We start from the raw sequence: 12,416 nt of genomic DNA on the forward strand, positions 1-12,416 counted from the left end.
CTCCCGTAAAGATTTACAGCCTCGGAAACCCTGTACAGGGTTGCTATGGATCAGAACTGACTCAATGGAACTTCACAACAACAAATACACACACGTCATATACACATATTATTGTTGTAAGGAGCTCTGGTAGCGTAGTGGTTATGAATCGGGCTGCTAACCTCACGGTCAGCGGTTTGAAACTACCAGTCATTCCGTGGGAGAAAGATCAGAAGGGCTTTCTGCTCCCGTAAAGGTTGACAGGGTCACGATGAGTCTGCACCGACCCCCAGCACATGACCATTACTGCTGTTGCTACTGTTAGGCACCTTAGACCCCTAGTGACTCCATGGGTGCTACGCTGCTGAGCCTGTACCTCCCTCACAGTTGTGAGCTCATTGCTGCAGCGCCGTGTCAGTTGGGGGCCTTCCTCCTTTCACTCACCCTCCATTTTCCCCAGCACGATGTCTTTCTCCAGGGACAAGTCCATCCTGACAACATGCCCACAGTACCTGAGCTGAAGCTTCTCCATCCTGGCTTCTAAGGAGCACTCTGGCTGTACTTCTTTCAGAACAAATTCGTTCGTTCTTCTGGCAGACGATGGTAGTTTCAGCATTCTTTGCCAACACCACAATTCAATGCACCTATTCTTCTCTACATATTTTTTATCACAATAAAGTAATGCCAAAAAAAGCATCCTGACCCCTTCTCTCCTGCCTCGCCTCATTCTGTTGGACTGGCAGGGATTTGGTTGGGGTAGCACTGTGGCTTGTCCCCAAAGGACAAGAATGCTAACCAGAGACCCTGAGCCACCTGGACCCTGGAGAGCCCACCTTCAAGCCGAGCACAGGAACACTGTGGGTATCATAGGATATGGTTTGTTATTGTTAAGGGCTGTTGGGTCAGTTCTGACTCATAGAGATCCTGTATAGGATTTCCAAGGGGCAGCTGGTGGATTTGAACCACTGACCTTAAACAGTTAGCAGTCCAGTGCCTATCCTATAGAACCACACCATGACTCTTTGGCACTGTTTAGTGGGGGAGTTGTTGTTGTTAAGTGCCATAGAGTCAATTCCAACCCATAGCGACCCTGTATAGGGTTTCCAAGGAGCAGCTGGTGAGCTTGAACTACTGACCTTGCAGTTCAAATGACTTTGCAGTCTGACGCATTAGCCCACAGCGCCATCCAGAGAGTCAAAGTAAAAGGCACTAAAACCCTTGTAGCCCGTTTTAATGCTCTTGGAGCCAGAAAAGGATTCAAAATACAGCTTCTCTGAGTAAGCGCTGCCCACCTCCTGGCCCCCCTTGGGTGGTTTACTCAGAGGCCGGAGCCACTCCTCAGGGTCACTCCTCTAACCATCCAGCCTCCGTCCAGCATGGCACAGAGTGTGATGCCACCTCCAAAGCCCAGGCTGGGGCTCCTCTCCTTTCATGTGAGAATGTGGGCAATGAGCTGAGTGCTCCAAAACCTGTGTGTTGGCTTGTTTTTCTCAGGTAGTTGTTGTTGTTGTTGTTGAGTGCCATTGAGTCCGTTCTGCCTCATAGCAACCCTCTATAGGGTTTCCAAGGAGCGGCTGGTGGGTTTGAACCATCAACCTTGTGGCTCAAACTGACTTTGCAGTCCAGCGCATTATCCTGCAGGGCTACCTCAGGTAGTAGAGCCACCTGGATATTCTGCTGCGGTACACATGACGTGGATGACAGTGTGTCCTAAAGAGTTTTCACAAGCTTTGGTCACTCAGGAACACTGGGTTCCTTGTTTCCAGTCTGCCCCGAAGTTTCAGCCAGATCGACAAGACTCCAAATCATTTATAAATAGGAAGGTGAGGGGCAAGCTCTTGATAAGACCTTCAGGAAATTTGTATTTTAAAAAGGCAAAACACCAACATCAACTCTATTCAAAAAATTATCCCTAAATTCTGTTCTTCTCTGAGGGACAGCTCTCATCCTGGTGTGGTACTGTGAGCTAATGTGTCAGACTGCAAAGTCGTTTGAACTGCAAGGTTGGTGGTTCAAGTTCACCAGCTGCTCCTCGGAAACCCTATACAGGGTCGCTATGGGTTGGAATCGACTCAACAGCACTTCACAACAACAACATACTCTTGTTAAGGAGTTGTGGTAAGGTAGTGATTATGAGTCAGGATGCTAACGTAAAGATCAGTCACCAGTTAGAAATTCGCAGCCTTTCTGTGGGAGAAAGATAAGGTTTTCTGCTCCTCTAAAGATTTCCAGCCTGTATATGGTCGCTATGAGTCAGAACCGACTCCAAAGCACACCACCAACCAACTAAGCAATGCTCTTGTTGGAGTCTTAGTGTGGCGCTGTGAAATAAAGCACCGGACTGCAACATTTGAACCATAATATCAGCGGTTCAAGCCCACCAGGCGCTCCTCGGAAACCCTATACAGGGTAGCTGTGGGTTGGGACCGACTTCACGGCACTCAACAACAACACCAGATGCTCTTGTTGTGCTGTTGGATGAGCACTTGATCTCAAGGTTATTTTGCACATCAGGATTGGCAATTCAACCGACCAGCTGCTCCTCAGAAACCGTATACAAGGTCACTGTGAGTTGGAACCAACTCAATGGCACTAGACAGCAATGCTCTTATTCTTCCTGGTGTGTCTCTGTCTGGAAGCTCTGCTAAAACCTGTCCACCACGGGAGACCCTGCTGTCCACCCATGGAATTTCTGTGCCCCAGTTTCCAGCACCATGGACAGCATGCCAGCCACCCCAGTATAAGACACTGACAAATGGGTGGTGGACCTCTTTCTACACGGATGAACAGTCAATGCTCCTGAACAAACAAGCAAGAAATCACATGACAGATTGCACGGGACAAAACTTTAAAGTGTCTAAAAGCAGAGATGTCACTTTGAAAACTAAGGTGTACCTAACCCAAACCATGGTCTTTTTAATTCCTTCATATGCATGAGAATTGAGAAAAGATTGAAGTTCTCAAAGATTTCATTTTACTTAAATCCACAATCAATTCTCATGGAAACAGCACTCTAGATGTTGTATGATGTATTGCATTGGGCAAATCTGTTGCAAAAGACCTCCTTATTGATTTAAAATATTATAAAATATCAAGAGCAAAGATGTCACTTCGAGGACTAAGGTGCGCCTGACATGCATCATGGTATTCTCAGTCATTTCATAGGCATGTGAAAGTTCTACAATGAATAAGGAAGACCAAGGAAGAACCAATGCATCTGAATTATGGTGTTGGCAAAGAATAATTTAAGTACCATGGACAGCCAGAAGAATGAACAAATAGGTCTCAGAAGAAGTACAGCCAGAATACTCCTTAGAAGTCAGGATGGCAAACACAACTCTTGTACATGTTGTCAGGAAGGACCAGTCCCTGGAGAAGGACATCATGCTTGGTAAAGTAGAGGGTCAGTGAAAAAAGAAGAAGACCCCTCCTCCCCCTCATGACATGGATTGATAGAGTGTCAGCAACAATGGATTGAAATTGAACAATTGTGAGAATGGTGCAGGGCGAGGCCGGGTTTTGTTCTGCTGTGCATTGTATGAGTCAGAACTGACTCGACAGCGCCTAACAACAACCTAACAACCTAAATGCCAACCAGTCACTGAATTTTTATTGAAGTTCCTTTTATTTTCTTATAAAAATACTCCGAAACATCTCCGATTACTAGGTTCCGGATCCTCTGGGACCTGTGATCTACAAATTCCCTTGCCTCTCAGTAAAAGCCCTTTGCTTCTCATTTCACCCAGGCTCAAGGACAGGGTCCTTGAGGATGATAATAATTAGCACAGGGCCATACTGGAGGAGATCAGTGGTGTCCTTAGGAAAGAAGCAAAGAGACAGACAGAGGACAGGAGGCGTATCAAGACGCAGCTTGTTGTTGTTGTTGGGTACCATCGAGTCGATTCCAACCCAAAGTGACCCTGTATAGGATTTCCAAGGAGCGGCTGGTGAGCTTGAACCGTCGACTTTGCAGTTCAAACCGACTTTGCAGTCCAGCGCATTAACCCACAGCACCACAGCTATAAGTCAAGAAATTCCTGCGGCCACCAGAGCTCAGAGAGACAAGAAAGTCTCTTCCCCTGGAGCCCTCCGAGAGAGCACGGTCCTACTGACGCTCTGAATTTAGACTTCTAGCCTCCAGTGTGAAAGAATCCATTTCTATTCTTTATCAACTTTGTAGTATCCTGTTACAACAACTGTGGAAAAGCTACATAATGACCGTGTGGATACCCACCAAGACTCCTGCTGGCTGTCCTACCCATAACTAACGTGAAGCAATTATTGATCCAGTGCATTTATTGCTGGTTGGAACCCATCTGTCTTCCAGCTTTGCAAATGCAGGGAAACAGAAAAAATCCTTGTGTGGTGCTGTAGGATAAGCATTGAAGTGCTAACCTAAAGGTGGATGGTTCAAAAACCCACCAGCCGCTCCTTGGAAACACTATACAAGGTCGTATGGATCGGAACAGACTCAACGGCACTTAACAACAACAAGTCCAGAAAGGCACACACTCGCATCCCTCTTGCAGATCTTTCCTGGCTTCCAGCAAAGCCCTGGGGACAAGACCTCTCATTTGCTTCTTCCTTTCTGTGTTTCTGGCTACCCTGAGATTCTTTCACTTTCTGGGGACCTGTTGCTAAGGGTATGACAGCCCAGGAGTGTGACGGTGACACAGAGGACCAGTGTCTGCATCTCTGGGTGCACATCTGGGTTCTAACAACTTCCCTGCCTGCACTGTTTGGTGACCTTGGTCACCTGGCCAGAAGGTGGTGGGGTGCAGATGAAAGGACAATGTTCTACAGTCAGTTCTTAGCTTGGTTTCCTTGCCTGCTGGGTGGGAAAACACCTCCTCCTCTCCTTCCTCAGTAGGGAAGGATCAGACCAGACATGGAAATGAAAAGCAATTTAACGGTGAGTCATAAAAATGAAGTCTTCCAGCTCCCTTAGGTATTGGGGTGATGAATTCACGGCACATCCTTATCTCAGGGGGAAGAAGGAGTTACTCATGGAGATGCCACTCCCAATCCATAGGGATGGTAGAAACTAAGAGGGAATGGGAGGGGACCAAGACGCCAAGTGGTAAAAAGAATGAGAACTAAAGATGGACGAAAAGCTCACGGCTCAAAATGGTAATTCACCAGTGGTCACCCAAGCAACACTGTCAAAATCACACCTGCTTCTGGGGAGAGAAGAGTAAGGCGGGTGGGGGCTCCACTCACTGAGGGGCTGGCACAAAATGTCACCCCCTTTCTGAAAGGTAACTTGCAAAATGAGTATCCAACAGTAATTTGTGGATACCCTCTGGCCCAGTGGTTCCATTTCTAGGAATGTAGCCCAGAGACCTTCATAAGGACAACGGTGACCACTGGTGCATGAAGATGCTGATGTTGACAGCAGTGTTGACAGAGGTGGAAAAAAACAACCTAAAAGCCCAACAACAGTGACGTCATTACACAGATTGTGAGCAAAGCCACTGAGTCGATTCCAGCCACATACCGAACTTGGTTCTCCAGGAAATGCATGTAGCGGTACAGCAGGGTGTAGGATGGGGACAGGATGCCCACTGACTTCATGCGGGCCCCCCGCTCCAGCTTGCTTTCCACTGGCATGTTGGCGAAGCAGGCCAGGCCGAAGAAGGGGCCCTTGCGGAAATAGCTGAAAGGGACCAAAAATGCACAGTGGGAGTCAAAATCAGAAAGCACTGTTTTCACATATTGATGCATTTAACTTTTCATTGTGAATTGGGTGGAGGTTCACAGAGATCAGTTTCCGGTTCAACAATTCATGCACATTGAGTTCCATGTTGCTGACTGAAATCTCCACTATACAACACCACACACCCACTTCCTCCCTGGGTTTCCTGTTTCCGTTCCTCCTCCTTTCCTAACCTTCTGAACTTTGTCCTTGGGTAAATACTGCCTTTTGATCTCACGTGGTTGATTATTCTAAGATGTGTGTACCTCACTAGTCCTACACCAAGTAATTAACTCTGTTCAGTATTCCAAATGACAAAGCTGTCTTTAAACATACTTTTTTAGGAACATTTAGTTGAAGACACTCCAGCAGTTTCACTAGGGTTGGGTTCACCAAATGCAGTAACTCACGGACCACCATGGACCTCCTCTTGTGAAGAAGGTCTATACAGAATCCTAAGTCATGTTTATCACCATTTTAATTATAAAATGTTGTTGTTGTTGATAAGCGCCATCGAGTCGGTTCCAACTCACAGCGACCCTGCATAGTGTTTCCAAGGAGAGGCTGGTGGGTTTGAACAGCGGACCTTGCAGTTAGCAGTCCAGTGTTTATCCTACAGTACCACACCAGGACTCCAATAATAAAACAATATGCGATAAATACAGTTGTAAATTGGTCAAATGTAACATTTCTTAGACCACAAGACAACTAATGACAGAATTGTTTTGTAAAACCTTTCTACGCTGAGTTACATCATCAATTACAACATCCTTAGTGACCCAGCGGAAACCTTTTTGAATTCTCTCCTTCTTTGCCTTGAATTGCTGCTTCATTCCCAGAAAACTTATTGTTGGAGGTTCACAAATGCTACTTAGCACAATATTGCAAGTAAATTGCTAGAAAATGTGACAAAGTCAGAGAATATAAGAACCAACCCAACAACGCATGCATCACTGTAACTGGGTAATCGTGACGGCTCGGACGAGAGCATGGTCGTTGCCAACCTTGCAGTTGGCAGTTCAGTGCTTATCTTACAGCGCCACATAAGACTCCAATTTTAAAACAATATGTGATAAATACAACTGTAAATTGGTCAAATGTAACATTTCTTAGATCACATGACAATTAACAACAAAATATACTGGCCTGTCAACCTGGGTTGAGACCTGATTGGCCAGCAGTATAGCATGACCTGGGGACTCCTGAGCCCATGGATAGGGACATAGTCAGAGGACTAGAGAGGAGAGTGAAGTGTCCAGTTGATATGAAGTGAGGGGAGATGCACAAGAACACCCACACTTGCAGATAGTACCCATTTGACCTAGCTTCAATGGCTAGATGATCAGAACTTGACTAGAGGAAGAAAGAAGAGGGAAAAACGAGTAATCTGCTACAATTTGATGAAGTTGACCTATACTTATGGATGTAGTAGCTTAAAAGAGGGAACAAATCTTTACAGCAAGGATCATTCCCACCCCCTCTGTACACAGGGTTGACAGGGATGGGCAACTTAGACATTGGCTACACAAAATGAGGGGGCTATAAAGGCACTAAGTGACTGGCTTACAAGTTTTCTGGCTTACAAGAAGGAGCTTAGTTCCAGAGGGTGCAGGGGAAGGTAGAATCTCCACTGACTGGTCTCCAACCTGTTTGGATGGGGCTGGTGAAAGGAGATGGGGATAAGACTCTTGTGGTTCAATAGTGAATAATTGTTATCAGGACTGATAGTGAAAGTCACAAATGTTAAAGGTAGACATTTTGTAACAAAAGGAGGGGAGTGGTTGATCTTGCAGTCCAGGAGTGGAGGACCCTGGGACCATCAAGAGAGAAGAGCGGAGTGTGGGATCCTATCCAAAGAAGCAGTGACACCAGAGATGGAGGCAGAGACGATGATGAGGAGAGATGGAGCGACTGGGGACTCTGGACTCAGAGAGGGAGAGGGGTTGTGTGCTGACGGACGGGGGGCAGACTTGTGGGGTGTTCCCTTTGGTTGTTTGAATGGTTATATATTCCTGAGTGGTTAGGTGTACATCCAAAAAAAAACTAGAGGGATTGGAAGCAAATGCTGTTGAATGATGATGCATAGAAGGGATTATAATCATGCAATGAAATGAAATACGATAGGATGAGTGTAAAGCTGATTTTCTCCCATGTAAACTATCACTTGATTCACAATAAAAACTTTAAAAACAAAAAAATGTATTTGGTCTCCAGGAGCACCTAGTGGGTTTGAACCAGCAACCTTGTGGTTTGCAGTCCCGTGCTTTATCCTATAGCATCATACCAGGAGTCCATTAGAAGATTCCAAAAGTAAATTAGCACCTCACACATGGGTGAACCTGGAGAACAGTGAAAAACTGAGTGAAATTACTCAATCACAAAAGAAAAAACATTGTATGAGATCACTATTGTAAAGAGAAAAGAGACGTTTTTCTTGGTTAAAAAAAAATTTATGATGGCTACAAGGTCGGAATTATTCATGGGCTAGAGAGTAGACACATGTTAATGTGGTGATGGGGCAGGCAACACACACGAAGGAGGTTAGCAGAGGAAAGTCAAAGGTAGCAGGAGACATAGAGGAAGTACAAGAGTTAAAGTGGATAGAGGCCAATGCTGTTAACTGTTGGTGCATGGAGGGGTTTGCAACCACGTAATAAAGCAAAGTGTATGGTGTATTGGATTTAAAACTGATGATCTGCCCTGTAAACCATCACTCAATCCACAATAAAAAGTTTTTTAGAAAAGTACATTGGCATAGAGTTTTTAGCCTTGTTGGTATGTTGATACAAGTAAGGTGGGCATAGAAGATGTTTTTGTTGTTATTAACTATTTGCAGAGATATTTTTGTAAAATAATATTAAATCTCAGCTGATGCTGCCACAAATTTTACAGACAATCATTTTGGTGTCACCCCTGCGGACGCCATCACCCAGTGTCGTCTGCACATGAGGTACCCCCTTCATGATGCCACCGAGCCACTCAACCTCACCAATGAGACAACCAAGGCCTGAGGTCACAGACTCACCAAGGTTGTCCCTCTGGGACCAAGACTTGGTCTCTGGTAGATCTGTCACTCAAGTGCTCAGCCCATGGACTATCCCTTTTTCTCTCCTATACCAGAAGACTCAGCGTGAGAATCAGAGCAAAGACTAGTCTTGAGATCCGTTCACAACTAGATTCTTCTGTTAGCATAAGCAATAGGGATTTCCCCTCCCACGTCCCACGTCTGCTGATTTCAATAGGCTAAGTGTTCAGAGTGGCTGTTTCATTCCTTCCCTTTCTCCGTGTCAGTCAAGAATTCAGCCAAGCGATGAGACTCAAGCCACCTTGTGACCCTTAAGTTCCTTCCATTTGCATCTCACAGAAATCTGAATGCCTTTCTTTTGTTTTCCTCAGTACAGGACTGTGCTAAAATGTCATCCTTTCATTAAATTGAGCTGCTAGCAAAGGCTACTTCCTTTCTCAGAAGGAGAGAGAACGTATCTGCAGTAAGAAGGCTTCACTTTTTAGGTCATGAAACCCACTGAGCACCTGACCAATGCAAAGGCTCTTCTTGCTGGAAAAGCTGACGCCAACACACAATGACACACGTGTTCTCAGGGCTTACATGTCATGAGGTCCGATGTACTCACATGAAATCAGACTGGATCTTGTGAGACCCACTAGCCATAGACTTGAATTCAACTCCTTCAAGGTCGATATCTTGTGGTAAGCACCATTCCACCATGTTTCCTGTGGAAAAGGAAGATAAGGTAAGAGAAAGAAAAGTCACTCCAAGAAAAGGGTCTATTCTGGAGTTGAGCACCCATGGTTCTTAGTTAATGGCCGGCTGGCTCAAGCTGACAGAACCAGCCAGTGATCCGTGCCTCATCCCATCCTTCACACTGGCCGGGCTTCTGGATGAGTCAGATGGCCAGTAAGGGACCTGTGACTCTTCCTGAGATGGACACTGCTCACCCTTGTGGTGAAGATGCTCTCTTTGATTCTGCCATTCTGCTTGGTCATTTCCAAATCTCCTGCCTCTCACACGATCTATACCTTGTACCCCATCTCCTCACCTTTGACTCTCTCCTAAACCCCTTTATATCTTGCTTCAATCTCACCTTTTTGTAGCTACTAAGGCTTTAACAAATCAAAAAAAAAAAATCCCTCAGTCTCTGTGTCATTTGATAATTCCTCAGAAATATATCCTGTAATGGATAAACAAAAATGTCACTTTGTGGATGGACTAAGGTGCCCTGACCCAAGCCATGGTCTTTTCAATTGCATCATATGTGTGTGCAAGCTGGACAATGAATAAGGAAGACCAGAGAAGAATTGATCCCTTTGATTCCGGTAATGGTGAAGGATATTGAACATACCATCCGACTCGATGGCACTTAACAACAACAACAACAATGGGCTTCTAGAACAAACACATCGGTGTTGGAAGAAGTTTAGCCAGTTCCTTACAGGTGAAGATTCATGTACTTTGAACATGTTGTTAAGTGCTGTTGAGTCAGTTCCAACCCACAGTGACCCCGTACAAGGTTTCTGAGGAATGCTGGTGAGCTTGAACTGCCGACCTTGTGGTTAAAATTGACTTTGCAGTCCAGCAAGGGACCAACCCTTAGACAAGGAGATCATGCTTGATAAAGCAAAAGGTCAAAACAAAGAGGAACCCCCCCCAAAAAAAAGATGCAATGACAGAATGGCTGCAACAGCGGGCTGAAACAGGGATGGGGCAAGCCTGGGTGTTTGTTCTATTGTAACACTAGGAGTTGGAACTCACCCAAGAGTATCTAATAACAACAACATGGATCAACAAAATGTGCTCTATCCACACAATAGAGTATTACATAGCCACAGAGAGAGATGAGCACCACCATGGGGAGGAACCTGGAGAACATCACACTGACTGAATTGAAGGCAGTCTGTCTCAAAAAGGCAAAATCTCACTAATGTAGAAAAAAGCAAACAAAGTGGCATCTGTGATAGCTGAAGCCGGATGAGACCACCTTGCTTTTCTGGCTCCTTTGGCGGGGTGCAGTCTTCTTTGTTTCCTGGGGCTCTCTGTTAGTGGAAAACATTTGTTTTGTTCTCTGACAGGCTTCCATTTTACACAGGCTTCAGCTTTTGCAGGTTTTACTATATTTAGAAGCCGAGATGACTAGTGCTTATCAGCAGTTTCTGTTCAGGGAGAATTGAGTTTATGCTAACAGTGATGGAATCCCTTGGAAAGGGAGAGTGGGAAAGATTATACAGCGCGGAGAATGCACCCCATCTCACTGACATGCACATTTCGGAGTTGTTGAATGGATGGATGTTTTGTGTGTATCTTTTCACCACACGCACACATATGCTCTTTTCCCTTCATTCCCCTGGTGCCGATCTATCTATTTACCCTGCTTCTCTGGATGGTAGAGCTCTGTGTCCTTCCCTAACTCTTTCTCTTCTTCTCTAAAGGAGGCCCCTTCTCCAGAGTTCAGCCTTCGGTTCAGCCTTCTTGAAAGGCTCCTGGCCTTTCAGGGTCTTTCATATGTCACAGAGCCATGTGGATCTCTAAAGCCACACAGTGCTTACAGTTTCCCAGTGTTATTTGGCCAATGAGCTTGTTTTTTCAGGTGCATCATAAGGAACTAACTTTATAGAAGACATTTTTTAGGAATGCTGGCTTGGCCAATGAATCTGTTTTTTCAGGTGCATCCTAAGGAACGAATTTTACAGAAGACGTTTGTAAGGAATGCTGGCTTAGCCCCTCAATACCCACCCTTTCCTTTTTAAGGCCTCCCTAAATGAAGATTACATTTCTGAGGACATCCATATGAGGTCTCTGGTGATGCAAGCAGTCAGGCGCTCAACTACTCACTGAAAGGTTAGTAGTTCAAACCTACCCAGCAGCACCCTGAAAGACACAAGCCTGGGAATCTGCTTTCCAAAGGCCACAGTAATGAAAGCCGTGTGGAGCAGTCCTACATGCAAACACAGGGAAGCCACGAGTCAAGGTCAACTCAACAGGAACGAACAACAGCATCTGTGTGAGCAAATTCTGGCCAACGAGACATGGGCAGAAGTGAGGTGTGCTGTTTCCAGCACGGGCCTTAAAGGGAAGGAGCAGGTTGCCCCTTCTTCCAGCCTGCTGCCCCAAATGTGGGCATGATAATGAGCCACCTTTGACCTTGCAGGTTCCAGCGTCAGCCCAATGATTAAGGAGATGGTGGAGCAACAAGCCAACATGGATCCTGGCATGGCCTCATGGATCTGAGCCAGCATGCCAGCCTGGGCCAGCTGGCTCTTGAGTGTTATCTGAGACAGAAATCAAGTCCTATCTTGATGAAGCTGTGGGCAATTTGAGTCTCAGGTACTCATGATCAAACCCAAGTCTTAGTTAACAATGGATGATGTTCTCATCTCTCAGCTCGCTCTGCATCAGAGCCCTCCTCCTCTGTGCTCCTCCACACCTGGCCAGCCCCATTCTACAGAAACAGGAAGGACCAGATGGAGCGCCTGGCATCATTGTTCACGTTCCAATGGACACAAGCCCTTCTGGGCTGGGAAGGAGAGTTCATCTCAGTCAGATATGAGAATCACCTCAAAATGCTCACCACTGGACCTATAAACAACATCCATATCAAAGATCAGCTGGAGAAGACAAAGCCAAATATTATAACAAAATGTGCAAAGATCTGGAATCAGAAAACCAAAAAGGAAGAACACGCTCAACATTTCTCAAGCTGGGGGAACTGAAGAAAAAATTCAAGCC

The 12,416-nt window shown here is 45.6% G+C and overlaps 1 protein-coding gene across 1 annotated transcript in view; it reads right to left on the bottom strand.

Annotated features, from left to right (window-relative positions):
• The window catches only part of KIAA1147 (KIAA1147 ortholog), a 42,231-nt gene that overhangs the window by 8,312 nt on the left and 21,503 nt on the right, over window positions 1-12,416 (bottom strand). Inside the window, exons 2-3 of the mRNA XM_006861178.1 lie at window positions 9,307-9,406; window positions 5,477-5,635 (exon numbers count right to left, since the gene is read on the bottom strand). Coding sequence (XP_006861240.1) covers window positions 5,477-5,635; window positions 9,307-9,406 — 259 coding nt within the window. The remainder of the gene's footprint in view (window positions 1-5,476; window positions 5,636-9,306; window positions 9,407-12,416) is intronic.

The sequence above is a fragment of the Chrysochloris asiatica genome, unplaced genomic scaffold (genome assembly GCF_000296735.1).
Source record: "Chrysochloris asiatica unplaced genomic scaffold, ChrAsi1.0 scaffold00041, whole genome shotgun sequence".
Classification (NCBI taxonomy): Eukaryota; Metazoa; Chordata; class Mammalia; order Afrosoricida; family Chrysochloridae; genus Chrysochloris; species Chrysochloris asiatica.